Here is a 24,702-nt window from a genome sequence, read left to right on the forward strand (position 1 = left end):
GCCCCACCACAGGTGACCCTTACCTCTGCCTTACAATCATTTCTAACCCTTGGATATAGCCTGGTGCTGCTGAACTCAGGTATTGCCAGCAGTGGTGAGAAATGTGCCATTCACTTTGCTGCTGAAGCAGCACTGCTGAGCAACCAGGCAGATGGTGGAAAAAAAAAAACAACCAAAATGCCAAACTAGCAAGTACCCATCAATGACCTGCATTTAGGACAACAGGGACAACTGACGTGTAAGAAACAATTTTAAAGTTTGAACAACAAATGCTACGCAGCAAGAGGCCTGTTTGTCTCAACTTCTTCAGTGATAAAATGCCATTGAACAGGAAAGGCTCTTACAATACAATGCCTTCCTGTCAGTAGTTTTCAGATTCTCGGAACTAAACATTTTCTTGGGCTGTTTCACTGGTTTTCCTAGTCACAGCTAACGGTAACGAATTATTAAGAACTACTCTGATAACTAGAACAGCTTCGCATGAATTGGAAATGTGTGAATATTACCTAAACACCCTTATTTGTAATAAAGGCCCATAAATATCGAACCCTAGAACTGATTAATACAAAACATTATCAGATGATTCTTTGCATATTTTGAAAAGGTATCCACCCAACAGTCAAAACCCAAGACTCCTTAGGAATTTCCCTCCCCCCAGACTAGGAATTGCACCTTTGAAATCCAGAAATTAGTTACTTTGATGCTATGTTTGGAGCAGCATCCACATTTAAAATTAGAGAAGCAGGTTTTGCCTCTGCCCAGATCCCCTGCACAGTTTAGAGCTTCTATGTGTGCACAACACGGTCATCTCACACAGCTCAGCACTCCTCTGAATCCGCCTGGCTCACAACCAGGGCTATTCATTTGGCTTACACTGGAGGTATCTATTTTTCCTATCTCCAGATTAGAGAAGAGTTTTGGACTAGTACTTCTGATGGTGGTTTAGGTAACACAGCTATATGTGAGACAATACCAAGGTAGTAACTAATAATCACCTTCTTTTCTAAATGCAGGGTAATCTGGATCTATGAAACAAGTTTTTAAAACAAGAATGACAACAGTTACATACCTTTCAAAGTGTTTTATTGCCAACTTAGCTCATTTTGATCACAGACCTTTTCAGAACAACAAAAAGTACTGCTGACAGAAAACTCTCTCATGCAGTCAATGCGAAGTCATGTAGTTGTCTGGTGTAAACACACTTCTCAGGCACTATTAAAATAAATTACTAGATTACTGAAAGTTTGCAAAATTATAGAATAAATGCTGATAGAAAGTATTACTGACAGTAATCTAATCTTTATTAATAGTGAATGTAATCTAATTTAGTTGTTTTCTTCAACCTTTAGAACATTGGGACATGTAACTTCCTTATCTGCAGATTACTAAGAAGCTAACTGTTCACTTAGCTGATTTAGCAACCTTGTATTACATGCAACAACAGCAGCAGAGCCTTTAGAATCCTTTCCTCACAATATTGAAAAAAACTGGGGAATGGTTTACCTGAGACCTAGATCTCTAAAAATGGATATATACGATATGTTACAGAGAGCAGTACATGTTCTCAAATCCCACATCTGTGTCGTCGCAGCAGCTAGTCAGACATCACTGCTATTATGGTCCCTGCCTTTATTCATATCCTAACAATAAAAATATTGATAAATTATTTGAGGAATTACCAGTTTAGAAACCAAAGGCTGAATGCAACTTAGGCCAGAGGCCATATTTTTGGTATGCAAGTATAGCTATCACAAAATGAGACAGTAAGAATTGAAAATACTTTCATAAACATATCCTAGAGTCACAATGTTCTTTATTTTTACAAGAGTGGTCTTATTGCTATTGCTAGATTTATCACTATTAATTTTCATTAAATAGGTCTATCAAACGAAAAATTAAAAAGCTCTTTCAACTGCGTGGTGTAAAAAAAAGCTCCCCTGGAACTTGGGTAACTGCAGACACCCTTTCAAGAGTTACATCAGGAGTGTCAGTACTGACTTGACATTAATGTCATCTGGAGTTGGTTACGTTATGATCACTAATACTGTACAGGATGGTCCGTTTGCAGGAGTGGGGGGTGTCCACTAAGAGACAGGCTACCCGACATGCCAGAGGAGACTTGATGACACTTTCCCATCTCTTCCTGCCAGAAGGTCTTCCATGCTCTGCTGTTTGGTAGCGGGGCGCAGGGGACACTCTCCAGTCGCTACTGTACAAAGAGAATGCTGAAGGCCATCACCACACAGCACACAGCCACGTAAGGGCTCTTCCGCTCACCTGAGAGGAAGGGGAGAAAAAACCAAACCACACAAAAATTCAGGCATGACTAAACAGATCTAGGCTGCTCCTCGCCTAAGATGGTAATTATCCCATTGCACATGCAAATTAACCATAGAATCATAGAGTCGTCTAGGTTGGAAGGGACCTTTAAGATCATCTAGTCCAACCATCAACCTCACTCTGATAAAAAAACAACAAAAAAAAAAAAATAAAAAGCCACCCTGCATTACTAAACTATATCTCTAAGCACTGTCACCCCAGCCTCTGAAAACCTCCAGGGATGGTGCCTCAACCACTTCCCTGGGCAGCCCATTCCAGTGCTTAATAATCCTTTAATATGCAACATTTCCACATTTCTAGCTGAAGAAATGCTATTACAGCTCTGTATTGAGGATCTCCCTCAATACGTGGGAGTGGGAAAACTAAGACGCAGGATCTACTGCTAAGATATAGTTAGATATCTGCTAAGATATAGTGCTACACAGAGTTGCAGCTGTGTGCTGTAAGCAGAGGTCAGTAGGTGAATGTAAGGACTTTTATCTTACTATAAACCATCTTTTCTGAGATGCAGTTTCCAGGAAAACATTTAAAAAAAAAAAAAAAAAATATATATATATATATAAAAAATACACACTGCCGGTCAAGGTAACACGCATGCACACACACACACAGGAATATTGTCCACACCCACCCGGTAGCAACATGTCTGATATCAATATTATAGTTTGTGTACACACACCCTACATCTAGGAAATAAGAAAAATCCCTTTTATGGCAATTCTGCAGGCAGAAAAAAAATCAATACAAAATACTTTGTTGTACAAAACTGCATTTTTACAAGATCGACCAACATTGTAACATACCCCTCAATAATGCACTACATCCCTACGAGAAAAAAAAAAGAATAATCAAATCTTTATACAATTATAAAAAAAAAAAAGAAAGCTGCTCTGAAACCCTTGATTCAAATAACAGCTATGTTAAACAGAACTGTCACTTCACCCCTTATGTTTTATCAGGTAATCCCAGTGCGTGTATGTGTATATATATATATATATATATATATATATATTTTGCTGCTCTCTCTTAGTGTGATAGAGGCAGGCACTGGAAAGCTGATCAAGACACCAAATCTTGTACTGGCTCTGTTCCCAGCTCTGGCTAAAGGCTATCGCTGCTGGAAAGCTGTTCTATGTCAGCCAAGAAGAGGTGCACCTCGATGCTGTCTGGCCATGACAGCTGCTATATGCAGTTCCTATCCTCTATTCATGCTATCATGCAGGAGCCTGCTAACTGGCTGGGGAGCTCACAGCAGCCCAGGCATGGCCAGATGCCTGTCTTTTTTTCTTTGCTGGAGAGATGTAATACTGATAGCATGTGGACCATGTCTGGTCCACAGATTTTCAGGTTAGTGATAAAAATGGTCAACAGATTACAGAAGTTGCACAGACAACTCTATTGCTGAACTCTTTCAAATTAGCTTTCCGGGGCAGACCATGCATAAAAATTAAGTTTACTCCATTAACAGACTTATATTTGGTGGCAAAGGCAATCAAGAAAGACCTTTTCCCACCCATTTGCTCCCAAACAAAATGTTACAGATGCCTCTCGTTCACCAAATTAAGTATGAAAAGAAGTGATTCTTAGGTAGACAACTGTAACACAATCAGGGGCATATTAGTAATGTTAATCAGACTGCCACCTATTACACTTCCACTTAATTAGCCAGGCATTTTTACTCTTCTAGTTAAGCATTACTCTTAAGGAATCCACTAACTTCTCTCTGGAGAGCAGAGTCACCCACAGTGGTTGGTAATTCCACCGTACACAACTGTCAGGTAGTATTAACACAGCAATGACCCTTTAAAGTGAGAGGATTCCTGCTTTTATGCGTAGAGAAGCATAAAGACAGAGCTGGAGTTGTTTGCTTTAAACAAACAAACTTCAATTTCCTTTTGCCGTGCGAGGTCTTTTGTCTAACTATAAACCATCTTTTCTGACACACAGGTTTCAGAGGAACATTAAACAAAAAAAACCTGCCAAGGCTTCCAAGTCTAGCATTCAGGTGTAATCCTCAGGAAAAAAACAAGTGTCTTTTCCTAGCAAGACCTTCAAATACAGGAGGAACAAACTTTCCACAGCAAAAGAAAAATAAAATACTTGTAGTGACGCCTCCCATAAGCAGGAGTGCCTGCCACGGTGACAGTACAAGATGTTGTCATGATCTGGCATAAATTTAATTAAACTTCAAATAACTGAATGAATTAATGTCTGCAGTTTCACATCTGTTTAAAATAAATTTTTGAGGAAGTCCACCTCCTACAGTTTAGAGTATTACAATTTTCATATGGGTTATACTTTCCTGCTCTTAATTTTCATAAAAGAGAAATCAACATGTGGCAGGATTAAACATAATTTTGCACAACTTTGTAAATATGTAACCACTTGCTGGTTATTAAAATCTTATGCACATGTGAAAAGGTTGTTCAAACACACTGGGCAAGTTAAATGTAAAGAAAGCCAGCAGGCATTTTCATTTTTGAAAGCCTACACTTTCTACATGCCTTTGTGATTAACAGAAATAAAATGATAGGCATCATCTTCAAAGCCCATTTCCCATACTGAGGATATGGTACTGATATGTAAGGAAACATTCAGAAGGAATGTTGGGATGCTACCTTCTCATCTGTCAGTCTAAAAGAAAGTGAAATCGGACTACTCTGGATGTAAGTTGGAAAGAAATGAGTGTTTTACACAAAAAGGAAGCAGTTCAGTACAGGGCACAAGGGTGCACACATCACCTGGGATGCAGCAAACACCACCATGTTAATGTCACCACGACGGGAAAGCAAGACTATGTTCCAGATGAACTGCAGTTCTTAACTTTATCAAGTTGACAGGCACCTCACAAAACCTCTCGTGTACTTTCAAATTGTTTGTGTGCATAGCTAATAGAAAAAATATGCACTTACTTAACTAGAAAGAAGATGGTATGGTAAGGTGCTCTGTTCAACCCTGAACAAACCTTAATGCAGCTGAATTTTTACATTTGTTTTTCCTGGTATAGCTCAAAATTCATTTCTGACAGCTGCCACCTTGCCATTATCTTTCAATTACAATACAAAATTGGTTCTGTAATGTCTATTATCTAAATAGGACGATCTCTGCAATCATTTTAACAACAGGTCTTCACAAAAAAATGGTTTTACGTCAATGCTTTTTGACATACTAAAGGGAAAAAAAAGTATGTCATGTCCCTTTCAAAGCCTGAGAATGCAGAAAAGGGAACCATACAATTTTCCTTTAGGTTCAGTGACAAGTAGGAAGAACTAGAATTACAAGTTCAATGTTTCTGCTCTGCATTAACAATGCAATTTGAAGAATATTGTTTTGATGATGGATTTGTAATTTTTTAAAGTTCTTGCATATACCTTAATGCTAAGTCTGAACTTAGTCTAAGTTGACTTAAACTGCATATTCCCATTACCCTCTCAAAAGAAATTCAGAATAAGGAATAAAATAAATGTAAACATAAATACCAATGTTATGGGCAAACGCCTAAAAACAGATAAACTGATAAGCCTTCATATAAATGCCACTTGGACACCAACAGCTTTGTGTAATTCAAAAGTGTACAGAAGTTAACTGAAGAAAGGAGAGACAAAAGACATCTGTGATTAAATAGAACCTTACTGCATTATAAATTCCATGTTGTTTTATTACTTTAAGGTAAATATCTGGCTTTTGTCAGTAGTCCATTAGAATTTCAAATAGACAGCAATGTATAAGGAATCACTGATTTCTTTGTATATTAGTAAGAAATATGCTGTTGGTTATTTCATGTAGTAAAAAGTGCAGAAGATTTTTGCAAATATAGCATCACATACATGAACTGACATTGGAAAATGCAGGCTTCCATGATGCTAAATAAGGTAGTCATACCCTGTTTCCCCGCCCCTTTGATAATATCCCATGGAAGTAAAACCTGCATTTTTTGATACGATTTATGAGAATGGGTTTCATTGCTACATGGAAACATTATTCTAATAAATAATCCATATTCTAGAAAAAGCACTGGTCTTAAAGATTTCAAAGAAAAAAAAAATTACCAATCCTGGCGCATTTCCAGAATATTCCCAACAGTCTGTAAAGATAAAAGAAATTCATTAGGCTCTTGGTTTAATAAAATAATTTTAGTCAACTGATTTTCTTTCTTCTATGCTAGACCAACCCAAATTAACAGTAGTTTGTCAACTTGACAGTCTTACTGACATCAGAAAACACCAGATACCTGCACAGAGGAGTACAGGCTAAGAACTGAACAAGTGGCAAAGTTCCTTCTAAGTCTAGTGATGCTTTTTGCATGAAGAAAAACACACAGACATTTACTCAGTCTGTGTACCAAAACTAAAGATTTCATCAGAATTCTACATTCTACACTGAAGTAACCCAGACAGAAAATTATGTAAATAAAAAAAAACAACTAGAAAAATACCGGAGTAAGAAATACCGACAGGCCACCACGTCACTGTATATGGGAAACCTTTTATGTTAAGAATTTGAAGCAAGTTTTCCTGCAAGTATGAGAGATCATAAACCCGAGTACTTTAAATTTAATGCCTCTCCTTTGTATTTCCCTCAGCAACAGTAGATAAAAAAGCCTTCTCTAGAAGACCATAGTCATAGGTTTAATCTGATGCAGGATCCTTGTGTTGAAGGAAGTAACAAAACAGTTCTTCAGCTTTGTTTTTACTCTTTTACCAAGGTTTACCTTGCTCATGTCTCTCTAATGCTGCTTGCCCAGGATGTTAATTCTCACAAGTGGAATAACAAAGGAGAAAAGCAGGATTCAACTATTCAGGGATGTACAAGCATGTATGCCACAAATTTATAATTTATCTGTGTAACTAAAATAATCTTACACTGTCTGCTCAAGATGAACAAGAATGGGGACTGCTTTAAAATCTGAGGAGGAAGAGGGGAAGAATACTGAAGCATCAGAATACTGAGTAATGAACCAGAAGACAGCTTTTAGCCTTTCAAATATTGGTCAAAACTGTGTTGAAAACTTGTCTACAGGAAGGCTTCCTTCATACTATATGACTTGTTGCAATGCAGTAAAAACATCTGGATTCAACTATATAATCTATTTATAGATTTATGGACTAAAAAAAACCTAATTATTTTTCCTCCTTCTCTTGATATGTTTATCAGCAGTAACTTCAGCCTACGTTATTTGTGGGGTTGTATCTACTACCTGCTGTGATGGCAGTTCTCCAAGTGCTTTCCCACAGTGCTCTGAACCCATACACACAATGGTTTGATTATCTGTCTTCTCCCTTTCTTGGGCTCTGGCAATTGCCTACTTTTTTCCTGCTTAAATGCCCACAGGTAGTTTTAGGCCACTTGCTCTTGCATACTTCAGCAGTATCCTGTATACTTCAACATATCCTACACTTTTTAGAAAAGAATTTCTGTGCTACTTCATATCTTCTAGCCTCTTTTATAGTCTTAGTTTACTTCAGCATCTCTCCCTCTTTCCATTTAGGAGCCTCCCCTTTATTTCTGAAATAAAGGTCTGGTGCTGGGCAGGTGTTCCAAGTGTTCTAAGAAGCATCAAGTGATTGAGGTCTTCAGATTCAAAGTGAAGTGCTTTTTAACTGATGTACCCGTTGCTGACCAAGCAAAGAGCATTCCAGCATTTTCATTTTTAGGACATGGGCTTTTTCATTTGTGCATTAGATCATTTTACCTCAAGCCAAAGGTATTTTCTGAATAGCAAAAGCTCATTTTTTCTGCTTTTATATAGCTCCACAAGCAGAAGTAATAATCCCTGTATATGGTATATGTATACCACCACATTTTTCCAGGCTAAGAGGTCATACAGTAAGTAACCTGCAGACATGTATGCACTTTTTGCAGATGTATGCAGGTCAAAAGGCATTCATGTGTAAATCTTATACAGCAAAATACACAGCCCCATAGTACTGTCTGGATGGCACTTAAGGCTCTCAAACTGCTGTTAGTCTCTGTAACATTAAGATTTACAGATTGCATGCAGCAAAACCAACAGCATCTCATGTTACAAACTCTCAAAAACTTGCCCAGAAACTCTGAGAAATAAAGCATTACAGTCCTTCTCATATCCATATTTGAAGAATCTGACCTGGGAAAAAGAATATTAACTCCTTCAGGCAGTCCATAAACCTGTTGAATTTGCCCCTCACCAAGAGTATTTCTTTGCCTTCTCAGGGTTTTTTCAACTGTGTGTAACAATGTACAGGTATAATTGAAGTATTGTGTATTGCTCCTAGCCCTGGAAAAAACCTGTTATTGGGGAAAATATGAATTTTTCTTTCTGATGTGGGAGTTAGAATATGGGTTCCATCAGCTACCCTTACTGCAGTTAAGAATTTATGAACTTAAAGCAACTGACATGAGGACTGACTAGCCTTCCAACAGATGACAACAGTACCATTTTGGGAAGCTTGTGCTGCTATTGGAACAGCATGGTACCTCTGCTTATGTGCATAGTTTGCAGCTGAGGGAAAGCAATTTTAAATCTGGACCTTCTAAACAGCTATAAACACAGGCCCTGGATGAAGTGGGGAGCTGACATTAGAAGAAAAGCCTGTGCAGGCCTTCTGCTTTCCTGAATTTTCCCATTACTGTTCATCTCAGATCCACAACATGCACACCTCAAGTCAAAACCTGTTCGATTATTACAGAAACGATGCTGCCTTGAATGAAATCTGCTCCAAAATAAGTCCTCCTGAAGCAACTCCTCAAAGTAATTCCACTGTTCCTTATTCTCCCCTTCACGTTCATCCTTATCCTTGTTTTGATGCAGGTGAAACGTGTCAAACCTGGCTTGCATCCCTGCTGCTTTCTGGCAGCCACAAGTCAAATGTGCACGAGCTGCTGCATATTCCTGGCTTTCAGCGCTAATGTTAAAAGCATTGATCATGAAAGTGGTGTTGGTTATCTGGATAACGAAAAATGGAAAGAAATTAAACCCACTAAGATGAGAAAGGTCTAGGGGGGTTTTAGACTTCGGCTGCTGAACTGGGAATGCTGCAAAACTCAGCTGCCATGTGTTTGCCAGGAGAACCTCACCACCACTGCGGGAGGGAGCGAGAGACACCCCACTGCAAAGCTTAGGGCAAGTCAAAGGAAATCTCTGCTGCACAAAAGCTAACACATCTTTCTGGTTAGCAGGGAGGAGAGAATCGACTTGTGGAACGCATTCTCCTCTGGTTAGCATGAAACAGTAAATCACCACTTGCTTTCCCAACCTTAAATGCTATTGCTCGGGACAAAGCACATGGAAACACTCAAGACACGTCAGGGAAAATGAAGGTTTAAAACATTGGCTTGGTAGGAAAAGACACATTTTGGCAGAAGTAAATGGGATGACATACAGTGTTATAAGGATGGGTGACATCACTTTGCAACGCAGTCTCTCAACCAACAGAAACTTTACTTACTATCAACAGATTTAAATCTTCACCAAAGTTACCACTCGGTCAGAAATACAGTGAATAACTATCCACATTTCTCCTGTCACTTTAATATTTTATTGCTACTTTTTTATGCTATTAATTTGGAGCAGGAATAATGAGGTAAGAACATCTTTGTGGTAAAATGAAATATCACTAGAATTTATTTTATCCAGTATGTCTAGACATTTCCATTTGAGCATGGAATATGTTAGTGAAGAGGGACAGGGGTTTAACAGCATATGAGCTCCATGTAAACATCTACCATTCAGGAAACAAATTTCATTGCTTCCAGGCCAACGTTTTATTCTCCAGTACAAAGTAGTCTACATACGTATATATAAAACAAAAATAAAATAGAATGTCCAACATCTATATAAATACAAACCTACAGATCAAACGCCCAACTCCTCCACTGTGTCAGCACCCTTTGAAAACATTTTATGAAGAGAGTTCTATTGTACTCCAGACAGATTTGCCTCAAGAATAAACAGAGTAGCTCCAGATTAAAGGAAATACTCCTTGCCAAGAACAGCACTAAAATTTTAATCAGTAAAATAAATATTCTTACTTCTTACTGTGTATACCTCATTGACTATTGTGTTATCTTCCATTAGCAGACACCCAAATTCCCCCCCACCCGCTCCCCCCAAGTCCTTCATGAAGTCATCCTTTCTTTCCATCTTGACTTTTATCGAAATCTCACATGTCAGTGGTGACCTCATGGCCTTATTTGAAAGGACACAAGAATTTTCATGTTAGAACCCCAAATCGAAAAAAGCGGGTGTACTCTGTCTATCTTACACCATTAGAAGAAAACTTGTGTGATAAAATAGCAATTCCGAGGTTAATCACAAAAAAAAGTTTTCAGAAGACAAATACTCAAGGATCTTGGTGACAAGACTCTATTTAATAAACTTGAGACTTTTTCTGAAAATAAAATGCAGAAGTGACAGAAGATACCTCAGGAAAAAAAAAACATTTTCTTTAACAGCAAATGATCTAATGGAAAAAGTGGACAAGTCAAACACCCAGTGCCCAAAAGCCCATCTGTTTTTTCCACCTAGAACATTACGAGCTAGAATTACCTCCTACTTCTATAAATATTATCTCCTTTGTATTAACCTTAGGTGACAGTCTTACTGAAATACTGCGGATGGCCTCAGTGGTTTATTGGTCACAACTGCTCTATCATTACTTTAAAATCACAGCCTTTAAATCACAGTTCTGCACACTGCTGATTGCATGATCCAGTCACGCTCTTTGTTCCACAAATGTAACCAAGCCAAAAGGTGAATGGGTTGTAACAGTGTAAGTGAAGAACGGATTTGGCTCTGTGGCTGTCCCCATTTCCCACCACCCCAAAAATTGTGCTGCCAAGCAGGGCAGAGAAGAACTGTTTAACAGCAGTATTGGCCCCGCAACTTTAAGCGCATTCCAGAAGACTGTGGAATACAGAACACAAAGGAGAAAAACACTGGTCACCCAGGAAGATGTGCTTTAGGAAGCAGGTCTCTCTTCCGTGTGAGATGAAGTTATAGTGACCAAGAGACCAAAAAAAAAAAAGTAAAAAAAAAAAAAGTTCAGATTTTCTACAAGCTTTCAAAAACGTTCCTTAAGAAATAAAAATGAGTCCACAGATAGGGATAGTGTTGCTTATTTTAAAAAGTAGTTTGAATATTTTTTTTAGATACAGACTGAACAGTTTTGCTGAAGCTGTTTTCAAACTCGTACTTCCAAAACCCCCATTTTGAAAAGAAACAGACAGCTTCTGCTGTTAATGTTTTTTTACCCAGCCTTAAGAATTAAAAATAATTACAGCAATACTTGCATGTAGAAAAATGTTTTCTGTCACTCAGCTGTATCTTTAATAAGCCTCTAATGAGAAAGTTGCAAGTCTAGAAAATAACTAATAAAACAAAATTAGCTGCCTTTGTTAGTTAATAAATTCTTATTAAAAAATTGCAACTAGTGCTTGCAAATACCATATTGCCTTCTGTTGTAATGTATAAAATGAAGATTTTTATCTTTAAAGAGAGGTATTTTCCAAAATAGGATTTGTATTATCACACATCATTAGAAGATACTAAGAGTAAAGCATTGCAGTTAAAACCAAACAGCTTGTGTACTTTTAAAATGATGAGATTACATACCCAGTCTTATTTTTGTCCAGTAAGCTGGGAGCCAAGGATCTGATGTAGGCACAGGTACATATGAGCAGCAAGATTACAGTCAGCAGACTCTGAAAGTTGAAGATGGCAGACTACGGAAGAAAATCAGAAAAGAAAAATTACTTCCTTGCAGTACAAAACTTCCCTCATTACACATGCTGGAGAAAATAAATGATCCCCTAGAAAAAGCCTACTGAAACCAAAAATTAAACCTATCATGCCAGTGAGCCAGAAAGTCTTTTAGCAGCCTGTTGCACACAATGGTGGAAGAATAGAGTTTTTCCTTCTCAAGCCATCGCAAGGAAAGTAAAGAAATAGCAGGCAAAATGGTAACCTGGCAGTTTTGCTCCCAGGCACTTGCTCCAAAGCCAGTTTGTGGAAAGCCATTAGCAGCAGGCTAAGAGTTACAGAAAACAGATGTTCCCTCTCGGCCAAGAATAAGTGTAACTGTGGTTTGCATCAATACAGTATGGTGGTGGTGGTGAAGGTGGAGGTAAAGAGTACTTGACAACTAAAGCAGAGGCAGCCAAGACAGAGAATAACAAGTAATATGTAGGAGGAGTGCTAATACACTGCTTTATGAAGACTATACCCAAAATTCAACAGATCTGTAGAAATATATAGAGTTAAACCCACATGATATACTAAAAGATAGTGGATTAATTTTATTTTCAAATAATTTTTTGATTTTAAATTTAAAACCATCTTTATTTATAAATAATTTTTAGAAGTGCTAATTATGCAAAATGCTGGACAAATGAAGGAATTGCCTTAGGATGGAGAAGTAAAAATATAGTTTGATAGTCAAACTAATCTGCCTCGTGGCAACAAGAAGAAGAAACAACACTTGAGAAACTGCTACAATATCTGGCTATTTGCTGAAGTTTAAAATATCAGTAAAATGCAGTAAGTGCATCTCATAAGCATTTTTTTTAAAACTAAACTCTGAGCCTTGTGTGCCCAACATGTTCTTTAATTGCTAACTTATAAGCAACTACCACTGCTTACATGAAGCAATCTTTTCCAGAAGTATAAACAACTTTTCCAGAAGTATAATCTCAGAAGCTCAGACTACAGAGACTGCTGTAACTCCATAACCAAGTACAAAATCTGGAAGGAAGATGGTTGATGGTGACTTTCAGCAAGTGCCGGATCACCATTCCAATAAATAATGTTCTAGCAACATTTAAAATCTTTCCCCAATAGGTTCATTATTTTTAATTGAAATATTTGCCTACTAGTCCTTGTGATCTGCAGCTTCTAATAATTAGTCCCAATCTGAGACTTTGATTCTTCTTATGAAGTGAAAATAATCCAGCTGTGTGGAGCTGCAGTTTCATTGTTCGGTGTTTTGTTTGTTTCTTTTTTTCCACTTAGCATGTCTCAACTGACATTTTGTTCAACTTAACAGCACCAGGTATACTAAGTAATTGTTTACTTCAAACAGCCTTGTGTTCTCTTTCCTCCCTCATTTGCAAATCCTATTTAGTCTGAGCTCCAAAAAAAATGGCAAAGCAAATACAACGAATTCACCCTTCATTATGGAGTTCTGACGAACTGGTGTCTAAATATCTCATATTTTTTCATACTACTCAACCCAGAAGGTGGAGTGGTAGTACTTAATTATGTGTAAATACTTAGCACTTATGAAGGGATATTGCATTAAAGTTTCCTGCTTCAAGCAGAAGTCAGTGGGATTTCAGAGCACATCAGAGCTCCCATTTCCATAGCCCGAGGCACATTTCTGTTATCTATGTACACCTTCCTCCTATGTCACAATATTCTAATGTTTTGAAGCTTTGATAATCAAACCTCTCTACATAATTAAGGAAAATTATGAAAGGAAATCACAATACTTGAGTTCAGCATTGCACTAACAGCAAATTAAGTGAGCAAAGAAGAGAAGCTCTAGTAGAAACAAAGCCATTATAACACCCACTTCTGATTCTAAGACCTAAAAGCTCGTAACAAAAAAAAAAAAAAAAAAAAAAAAAAAAAAAAAAAAACACAAATGAAAAAACTCCTCAGCTTATGTGTATGAATCACAGGACACAATACTGGAACATGCATACAACTGCCAGCCTGAACACATGCATTAGATACACAAACTAACTTAAATGTCTAAGTTAATGGGGTGCAACAGGCCAACTGTAGGTGTGGAGCTACCCTTTAAGAAGGAAGAGCATAAAAAGGCTCAAGGAGCAACTGAACAGCTCTGCCTCTGCAGCCTGCAAGAGAGGTTTCGGCACCCTCGAGGGCATCACCCAAAGCCAGCCCTCAGGCCTTCAAGGTGAGGCTACCTGCTTTTCTCCTGGGGCCACAGCATTTGCTACATCATGTATAGTTTAGCGTTTTAGCTTAGCTAGTGAGTCATCATTTCCGTTCTACTGCGTGGTAAATAATGGACAGACTGTTCACAAAAGACAAGCTGGCCATCCTTATCAGTAGACTCTTGCCTTTGTACTAGGCACAAGCTTTTGCCAGCTTCACAGACCAGGAAACTCTCAATTCCCCCACGGAGACAACTCTTAGGCCCTGCAAGAGCCAGCGTCTCCTGGCTCCTGCAGGTCTAGGAACGCGACGGGGCCGGATCCAGGAGTGTCTGCCTCTCAGCAAAGCCAGATACTCCCTATCAACTGATTAATTTGATCAGTCCTCCGGGAGAGACAGCTGCTCTCCACATCTCACAGCCCGGTGCCTGCCAGAGCTCGGTTCCCATGAATTCCTGCGAGCCTCCTCCGGCAGCTGCTTCCCAAGGAGGCTGGCGGGGTCGGGTACTTCCACATCAGAAAATGGCACAAGGGCACACTTGCTTCCTCTTAAGCAGGGATTGTAAATGTATACTCATGAAATGCGTTATTAGTCAGTATATAATTGTTCTTTGTTGGGCTCTTCATGTGCTTCTCCAGATACGCTGTGTAGGGCATCGCTGTAATTACAGACACCATTCCACTGCAATGTGCTCTGAATTACATATTTATCTATTCAGGCACTTTAAAAGGACATTTTAAATTTGTTTACAATTCTAAACTGGAAATGAAAATTTACTTCTGAAGTAGATGGCTTCACATTTCACAGCTGAAGTAATTCTTATGGCCCAGCTGAATTTACGGAAAAGGGCAACTTAACTTCCAGCTGCTTGAACTAATATAATTAAAAGCTGCTCTAAGAGTCATACATTACTCGGAATCCTTTTAAAAAATACTGCATCCACATACCAAGCCATTTGGAAAATGTCGTAATGTAGGTGGGTTGCAGTTCATTCGGTTAAGCTGGGTTCCTCTGATCCAAAAGCAATTAACTGGAATTTTTAAAATGTGTTGGCTGGCTTAATGTAGAACTGTGAGCCTCATTCCCATTGTAAAGAAGTTTCACCACATGGAGAAACTGATGCTGTCTTTTAGACTGTGTCCACACGCTGATGAAAAGACAATTAACTTCCCAAGACTTAGACTGCAAATGCAAAAAAGAACCAGCACTGGTATTTTATTCTTGTTTTAGACAGTGCGAGCTGTGGCTTTAATTATACTAGCTGAAATTATCTACATCTGCATTTGGCATATTTCTGACATGGTGGAAACACCTTCGTAGTTACTTAAGTAATTACACTTTCCCCCCCCTCGCCCCCTTCTGTGTGCTGTCTCCAGGCAGTTGCAGAGCACTATCACATCACCTGCAGCACTAATGAGGTATTGTATTCAGCAGAACTTGCAAGAGCAAGTTGTTTCATAAGTCTTTAGAAATTTAAGACCGTGGATTTTAGCTTTGAGAGCTACATGCCCAAAGGCTCTTTTAAATCCTTCCCAAAATTAGACCTTAAAAAAAAAGCCTTAATATTATTTCCTTGATCATATCATATCTTAGTAAAAATAATTCCATATAACACACCGCAGAAATAGAGAATGAATACTCTTGGAAGTTTTCGTGTGTTCGGATTAGCAGTGGTGGCATGTATTAGAAACACACGAAGAAGTTTAGAAGTTTAGAAGACAAACATTACAGCTGGAGACATTTGAAGGTATTCTCATCTGAGTCCACATCAGAACAACGTGGCTGGTCAGCACAGGGGCCGCTGGGGCAAAACAGGGAGTTATAAGTGAAGCAAGAGTCTCCATTGCCTCTGGAAGTTGCCATCTGTGAGTCTGCTACAACACAGGAGCAAGAGATGCTGCATCAGCTCCTTTTTCTGGGGTGAGGAGTGAGGGAAGGAGCTTGCAGATGGAGTAAAAAAGAAATCTATGGAATACTACATGGTAATTTAAGTGTTTAATACGCTTTAGTAAGTGTTGGTTTAGAGTGAAAAATTTCCTATGTGTCTGAGAAAGGGAATCCTGATGGGCCGTAACATTTGAAGAGCCCCTGTCAATCTGATTATAGATGATGCTGTCACTCCTGCAATTTAGTCAGCATTAAATTTGCTACAGAGTTCTGGTTATCAACAACTCTTGCACTTCATAAGAGTACTTCATTCAATGTGATGAAAGGAAGGGCACACTCAGATGATTGCCTAAATATTTAGCGATCGCTGGTAAAGGCATATTCAGCCTCAGCAGACACAGCTGTAATAGATGCACTGATCCTACGGGTTTTTCCTACAGTGAAACCACCAGCCATAGCCAAAATTCTGTTCTGCATCTACCTCTGTACTTCTTATTTGCTCCATCACTCCTGCATTCTCTGATTCAGATACCGTTTTGTTCCATGTCTTTGCAGACAGCACCACAGAATTATGAACCACTTAATGATGCAACCCTGGGGGAGCACTATAATAAATTACACCAGAACTTTTGCTGCAACTACATATACCATGGAAGGACTTTGCCCGTGCCTCATGCACTTTCATAAAATAAAACACTTGATACCATGGTTCTAGGGAAAAAAAAAACCATGCAGGAAGAGAACATAAACCCCATACTGTTGTCCCCCTGGGCTGGTAAAAAACCTAAAACAAAAGCTCTCCCAGTTTATCTCAACAGACTTAACACTGAAACCAAAGCTTAATCTTCCCTTGACTTTCAGTATTTACAAAATGATTACTCTATCTCTGATTGCAGCGTGACCATGATTTCATCTGTGTGCTATAAAAAGAGAGGCCATTGTAGTGCCAGCAAGTTGTTAAACTTTGCTCCACAGTTACTATTATAATAATCAATTTATGTGGGCAAACACAGATAAATTATTAGAATGTTCTAAAGAAACGATAGCTGCATTTGTGTAATATGCTGCAGAATTTACAGTGTTTCCTAGAGGAGCTTTATTTTCTTTTTTCCTCCTCAGTATTACAAAATTGATGGATGATTATGTTCTCTGCAACTGAAGAAACAAAAGCTGATATCTGATCATTTAGCTGCTTTTCTCATATTAAGATGTGAGCAAGAGCTTACGCTGCAGTTAAACTGTGGTTAAGCAAGATCTGATAAAAATGTAAAAGCCTACATTAAATAGCAGCATAGGCTTCAAACTCCATCATAGAGATGTGAAATCAATCTATGAAATTTTAATGAAGAGGTCCTTAAAAAGCTGAAAGAGACAATGCTTATTATCTGAGGTTTCCATTAGGTACTGCAATTCTTATTTCCCCAGTCTAAATCAAATTTTTAGGAGTATAATATTGAAAAAAAAAACAGGAAATAAAACATATAAGACTACTCCCAACCTGAAGGTCAAAGCAATTGCTAAAACTTAATTAAAACATGCACATAATTATATTATTTTCCAGCCTATTCCAAAATGATTTGTTTTCCCATGGCTGCCAAATGTAATCTGCTAAAAATGAATGGAAAACAAGCATTTGTAAAAGAGGCACGCTAAGAAAAATACAAAATTCAAAATTTGCAGATCAGTTAATTTTGAAGTGATTATTGGCAAAACTACACTGAAGAACTAAGCAAGAGGTGTTTATACAAAACTGGTTTATGCTTAATAAATATCCAAATACCATCCAGTTAGCAGTTACTGGTTGCTCGAACATGAATAGAGTTTTTGAGTTTACTGCACGTTGACTGCAGTATTGAGTTTCCAATGAATTCAAGTACAGGATTTAATGCTCATTCACATTTCTGTCTAAAATATTCAAGGTTCTGTCTGAAATATGTATTTTTGCATGTATAAAATTTAGGCTAAGGCTTGATTAGAGTAATAGGGAATCTTTCCCCTAAACGCTTCTTGAAGAAGTATGTTGTTTAATTGAAATGGCAAGTACAGCACATAGGAATCAACGCGTATGCTTTTCAGTTAACTGAAGACTAATACATCTGTTTAAAAACATAACCAATCTCTTTAAACAATTAGACAATGAATTAACAGATGGAAACAGTTGTCCTCTCCTACAAAAGCTCTCTTGACTTTAACTCATCTAATTTTTTTACTGCAATTTAAATCCACAGACCAACACTGAAATGACACCTCAAGGTGACGGATGTTGGAATTCCATGCTCACTCGAGTTCCTTCTTTGCCCCAACAGCTACACAACAGTTTCAAAACTGGACTTCTGGTGTAAGCAGCCAGCAGATGCAGCATTACTATGCTATTACAGTGGATGTGCATGGTGTCTAATGCTGTAGCCAATCAAAAAATTAAATTGTGACATTGACTATTTTATGATAACTTCAGCTTCCTCTTTTGTTCAGCTTAAGAGCTTGGATCATGAACAGAAAATCTACCATGTATAATCAGCCCATTATTAATTTCAAATGGGCTGCAGAAAAACGTGACCCCCACTTCTCCAGCTATTACTGAATAAAATGAAAATGTTTCATAGTAATAGACAGAACGCCAAAGATGCCGAGTAAGAACTGCTTGGCACTCAGCAAAGAAATGGTTTCTGACAATTGGTGTCACTCCTGGACTGTTCAGCTATGTGGTAAAACTTGAAAAAACAGGCTCATTGCATCCTACTCTTCCCAAATCAGACCAAGAGATATGTCTTACAATGCAGAATAGTTTTCTCTGTTCTGTAACAACAGAAGGAAAATATTGATTATGTATTTTCACACCTGCTTGTAACTGACACAGAAGCATCTACACCGAACAGTAACTCACAACTTGCCTACACCATAGTAACATTACTATTTACAAGTGCAGTTACAGCTGGGATGAGATTTACTAAGTGCCAATACTAGTGCAGCATAGTAAACAACATCCTTTGCTGCCCCTACCCAGCCACACTTCCTCTCCTATTTCTTCTTTCCTCTCCTTTTCAGTTCTCTGACTAGCTTATTATTCTGATGGGAGGAAAGTCACACGGAGAGTGGACCCTTCTTGCTTTCTCCTCAGTTACCAGTGTTGGCTCCTACTGCTAGGGGCAGGCCAGAGCTGCCACGGGGTTCAACAGGTATCGGGTGCAAGGACGCTGAGTCAGTTGTTGAACTATTGGTGGCAAAAGAGGTCCGGGCATCCCCTTGCAGTACAGTTGCCAAAACAGTAAAGTCCCCAGATTGCCAGCAAAATCAGATGAGCTGGGTAACAAAGTCTTTAGCAGATGAAAAATTTGTTACTGCAGCTGTGACTCTCTGAAATTCTGCTTCTTATTCAAACAGTATTTTAATACTGACATGCGAAAAGCTGTCCATCATTATTCCAAAATAAATTCACAATACAAAGACACCTTCAGACTGTAGGATGAACTAAGAGATGTTTTTAATCCTATCTACCTCTAGGCCATGATAAAAACAAACCTACTGGCAAATCTGAATCAGAATTGATTCCTCTTTGTAACTTTGAATAAACCAAACACAAAACTTCGTAATTGAAGAATCTTGAAAGGTCTTTGGCAGAACAGTGTCCATGATTCTGGTATGTTTGTATCTGAGAGTTTGGTTAGGATCAATATTTATGAAGGAACATTTTTACAATTGGTTATATGAGCAATTCCCCTTCTTACTATAAACACCATTCTAAGACAGCAACAAAGGCTGTGACAGAAATGGCTGTCCTTATGGTAACTTCCCAAATCAACTTTTTGGCAGAAACATGGGGCTTGAGGTCAGTTCCAACCACAGGGTGACAGGAAAGAAGCCATCTTTGTGAAGTCTTCTACAATTCTTTGTTTTCTTCATCACCAAATTGCAATTACAGACACAAAATGTACACACTAAAATGGTTTTTGTACATATACTCATGTTTGGCTGCAAGTGCACGTTTTTGCTACAAAGGAAAGTGAAGACCACCATTCAGTAGCTCATTGCTAATATTAATGTTACTTTAGGTTTCTTCCCTCTTTCCACCCACCACACCACACGTGTGTGGCAAATTTTTCAACCCTGCGAGGAGAAGTTTTGTGGAGTTTTCAGATATAACATTTCAAAAGTTGACAGGATAAACTGACACAATGATCTGTGAAAGTCAGTAAACAATACATAGTCTGCTTCTAAATAAATTAAGCAGCTGTGTCATTATACTGCAAGCCTCCTTCTTCCGGTAAATTTTTAATCCATTGAGCAGCTTCTACCCACTTTCAAAGTTGGTTTAAGTTAAAACAGTTTATTTTTCGTTTTGTCTCTACCCACTGGCAGTGAACAGGAAAAAAATAAACACAAGTAGTGCTTTCATATAAAGGAAAAGACAGGTAGAAGCCAGCTTCTATCTATTCTGTTTGGCAGCAGCTGGCTGTTCACCCAGCACAAGTTTTGACTTGCTTGGTAAGGATGTGGTAAGGAAGCCCGGGAGACAATGGGATGGAAAGTTCCAAAGGATAAAGTTCCTTGTAAATTATGCTTCAAAAATTATGCTATTCACACAGCTACTGGCTTCACACAGTTGCAGCTCATTTCCTTTGGAGAAAGAGAACAAATCAGAGGTATAGCTCTACTCTCTTCCATTTGACAATACACAGACAACAGCTGTTTCCTATCTCACAGTCAAGTGTAAACTCAAAAGAAACTGTCATTAATTACTGCTCATGACTGCTAATCCCACAAGACAAATTTTTAGAAACAGCCATGGCATCAGAGGTAGCATCATAGAGAATCCAAAAGCCTGAATATGCCATGAGGGCTACTGTCTTCCCTGAGGGAATTCAAACACTACAGTACTGAGGAATCTTATTTTCATCTCTTTTGACATAAAATCACGAGAAAAATCTCAGAAAAAGATTCCACCTAAGTTCAGGTTCCTTGAAGCATACAGGGTAACCTCTAACAAGCAACCTGAACAAAAGAGAAAAAAAAATTCTCACAGGACCTTGTACGCTTGCCATAATATTTTTTGCTAAACATTGGTGTCATAATTAAGTGCTAGAATGAGCAACATAAATGCCTCACTGATCATCAAGGTTCTCTTGCCCTTTTCTATAATCTCAAATCTTTTTAAGTACTATGAAGAACAGCAAGGTGGTGTTGTACCTCTATAGCATCTACCTTTTTCAAGGCACTGATTAGAGGTGAGGTATTCACTTCTGTCTCTTGTTTTCTGTATGTGCGTTTTAGATCTTCTGAGATAATTTACACTTCTTATCATGAAAATCCTTTGTTCAGTGCTTGAAGCCACAGATTAGAACAGGTTCATCTAAAAGATAAGCCCAGGAATGCTCAGGTGAGCAACTTCCAGCAATTTCCTGCCAGTGACAAGATCTGGAGCCTAGAAACTTTTTTTGAACTCAACCATAAAGGAGTTCAAGAGATAATAATCTTCTAAAAAATATGTGGGAAGTACAAGATTCAGTGGAAGTTGTACAGTAGACATCAATGGTGATGAATAACCAGATAACCTGTCAAGGACAGGCTGGATGGGGCTTTGAGCAAACCAATCTAGTGGAAAATGTCCCTGCCCGTGGCAGAGGGTGGGGAGGACTAGGTGATCTTTAAAGGCCCCTTCCAACCAAACCACTCTGAGTCTAAGAAAACTTTTGAAAATGCTCATCTTAAAATAATTTTGTGCTGAAGTTACATATTAACAGGAAAACCTCCTGCTAGCTATTCCATTGTTACTCTTTTTAATTTTAAAATCATGCCCCTCCACTGCTTATAGAAAGATCTTTGCCTTAGTTGAGAAGAATCATTTCACAGCACAGCTCCAACTCTAACCTAAATATGAATCCCCCATTTATATTCTCCGTATGTATAATGAGAAATGGCAGAAAAGATAGAAAATATAAATGGCTATGCTAGTAAGCCTCTAGATCAGGAACATTTTCATACTTTTCACTAGCTAATGGACCTAGGCCTCTGATGCTCTTCCTGGAAGAGTACAACGGTCAGTGCCAGGATTCAGCCGACTGCTCAAGATGCAAGACACCAAACAACATACCCATAAAATCAGAAGGCCAGTAGAGACACAGAAACACAACCCTGACAGACAACGCACCGCAGGCCCGAGCAAGGGCTGCTGCCCCGCGGAGAACGCGGGGTAGGTCAGCGCAGACAGGAGCGGGAAAGGGACCAAAGGGCCGCAGGCACGACCGGTGTGATTACTGCCAGGCCAAGCACGGCTTTCCGGGGGGACTGCGACGGCCCCGCTCCGGCGGGCTGGCTGCCTGGCGGCGGGGCGAAAACCTCGGCCTGTGAGGAGGGCTCCAAGGCCCGGCCCGGATGGGATGCGGGGCGGGGAGGGGGGGGAAGTGGGACACCGGGGAGCCTGCGGGCCCGGGGAAACGTCGCTGGGGAGAGCCGCAGTTGTCCGGGAAGGCAGGAGGGGGTCGGGGAGGGGAGCGGGGCTGGTGCCGATCGCGGAGCGGAGCAGGCGCCCCCCGCCCGCCCGCTGCCCAGCGCTTACCATGGCGACCCGCTCGCGGCCACATCACACTTCCGGCGGGAGGGGGCGGGGCGGAAGCGTGGCGGGTGGGGCACGGCCTTCAGGCGCAGAGGGCGGGGAATGCCGCCAGGATTGGCAGCTGGCTAGGCGAGGGGCCGCCATTGGCAGGAGCGGCCGGCGGGAGGCGGGACGGAAGGGCCAGCGCGGTTCTTATTGGCTACCGCGCGGGGAGCCGGGAGCGCGGCCTTTTCGGGCGGGCGGAAGCGGCGGGCGGTGGCGCGGGGAGGAGGAGGTAGGTCGGTCATGGCGCCCCGCCCCCTCCGCCGTGACCGGGGTGGTGGGGGGGCGGCCGCCGGGGAGGCCGGGGCGACCGAGACCCTCAACTGCGAGCAGTCTGGGCCCCCTTTACCTTGCTCAATATCGGCCCCAGCCCCCTCGGGGCGGGCGGTGGGGCCCGTAACGCCTGCAGTGCCGGCGGTGCTAGGCCCCGGCCGCGGTTCGCCTGCGGGCAGGGAGCGGGCGGGCTGTGTGAGGGTTGGGTGGTGTCCCTCAGTCCCTCGGTTCCTCCGGGCAGGGGTGAGCCGCTTGCTGATGGCACGTAAACATCATAAAAAGCGTCTTAATGAGGCTGTTTTTTGTAATAAGTTACTTTCCCTTCAAGTTCTTCCTTAGGGAAAATCCTGACTGGATTCCCTTGAGGAGCAGGGCCTGGTCTTTCTGCTCCACTCTGGTCTCCTATGATTTTGCCCTTTTCCTGTATTCTCTCCCTGTGGAGGTTTTGGTCCTCTTTCCTTTCCAATAGTCGCGCTTAACGCTTCAAGTCAACTTGAAAATGGTTGGGTATAGGCAGTGTATTTCCCTGTTGTGACCACAGTGTATTTTCCTAGAACTGAAGACACAAACTTACTAAAAAGCTGAATGTCCCACATGGCTGACCTCTTTTACTCGCGTGTCAGAGAAGCCTGTGGTTACTCTTGGATAGGTCTTGGCTGGTTTAGATGTGGTGTTGGGGGATATGGTGTAGGGGAGAACTTTAGAGTAGGGTAGATGGTTGGACTTGATGATCCCGAGGGTCTCTTCCAGCCTAGATGATTCTGTAATTCTATGGTTTTGACAGTGCCTGCTCTACCGTTAAGCCATATGAAAGGGATAGGCCTTCGTTTTGGCTTGCCATGAAAAAGATGCGGCATTTGTGTTTTAAACTAGGAGATTATTGTTATTTTTTTAAGGAATTACCTTTGATCCTGTGAGGGACATCAGTAAAATGCAGACTATGTGTGTTCTGCCCAGTTCTGTGGAAGAATTTCAGTGTGATTATTTTGTATTTACAGTAAGGTGCCTAGGTGTTACTGTCAGGACAAACCTCTGTTCTGGAGTTCTATGAAAAATTTGTGCCTCCTTCTATAATTACACTGTATCTTACAGAACTTGGAAAGCATTAACCCGTTCAAAGACAATGCCTTTGTTTTGAGGTCTCTCTCATTCTATGTCTTTAAGTACTGGGTCCAAACTGTGTTTCCTTGTCTGTTGAGTGCAGGACAGGTTTTGCTGTTTCCTTTGGTAAGGGGAAACAAATTTTTCATTCCAGCAGAAGCTGGGGTAACGTATGACATACTTCCAGAAGTTGCTGTAGGAGGCTGCAGGATAATGGCAGTATGTGTATAACACGTTTGTGTAGTAGAATCAAGGCAGTATTCTACTAAAGCAAAGTATTTTAAGGCAACTGAAACAAACATACACAATACCTTACAATGCTGTTAGTATTGTATAAAGAGCAACTTAATTTGCAGTAGTTACTTTGGTAACTGTAATTTTTAGTTCTCTGTAAAGTTGGAGTTCCAGACTCAATCACCAAAATGACTTGAGTGTTTTCCAACACAAGCAGACGTGGAACTGAAGATGGGTTTTCTTATATAACTAGGTTTTCTGTCCTGTGGATTTCAGATATTATATTGATTTTAGATTTCCTTTTATGTTTGTCGAGATTGTGTGAGTCTAATAATTATGAAGGTTCAGTAATTTGCAAATGTATCCCTTGATTTAATAGGTAATTAGCAAGATG

The 24,702-nt window shown here is 39.9% G+C and overlaps 2 protein-coding genes across 3 annotated transcripts in view; one reads left to right on the plus strand and one right to left on the minus strand.

Annotated features, from left to right (window-relative positions):
* Positions 1-1,066: 1,066 nt before the first annotated feature.
* Positions 1,067-22,718, minus strand: TMEM167A (transmembrane protein 167A). Its single transcript, XM_014960515.1, has 4 exons — positions 22,662-22,718; positions 11,933-12,042; positions 6,390-6,424; positions 1,067-2,277 (listed from the first exon to the last, which is right to left on the minus strand). The coding sequence occupies exons 1-4, from the start codon at positions 22,662-22,664 to the stop codon at positions 2,207-2,209; spliced, it is 219 nt and encodes a 72-aa protein (XP_014816001.1). The 5' UTR covers positions 22,665-22,718; the 3' UTR covers positions 1,067-2,206.
* Positions 22,277-24,702, plus strand: part of XRCC4 (X-ray repair complementing defective repair in Chinese hamster cells 4) — a 188,009-nt gene continuing 185,583 nt past the window's right edge. The window contains exon 1 of one of the 2 annotated variants that reach the window (XM_014960514.1): positions 22,277-22,295. The gene's annotated coding sequence lies outside the window, so the exon portion shown is untranslated. Of the gene's footprint in view, positions 22,296-22,920; positions 22,933-24,702 lie in introns of those variants that run through there. The other variant, XM_014960513.1, reaches the window with a different exon arrangement.

Source organism: Calidris pugnax, unplaced genomic scaffold (genome assembly GCF_001431845.1).
Source record: "Calidris pugnax isolate Ruff unplaced genomic scaffold, ASM143184v1 scaffold326, whole genome shotgun sequence".
NCBI lineage: Eukaryota > Metazoa > Chordata > Aves > Charadriiformes > Scolopacidae > Calidris > Calidris pugnax.

Coding starts and splice junctions, on each gene's coding strand:
- TMEM167A (XM_014960515.1), bottom strand. Junction 6,425..11,932: donor CTGGACAAAAATAAGACTGG/GTATGTAATCTC, acceptor TTATCTTTACAG/ACTGTTGGGAATATTCTGGA. Junction 2,278..6,389: donor CTGGAAATGCGCCAGGATTG/GTAATTTTTTTT, acceptor CCTTCCTCTCAG/GTGAGCGGAAGAGCCCTTAC.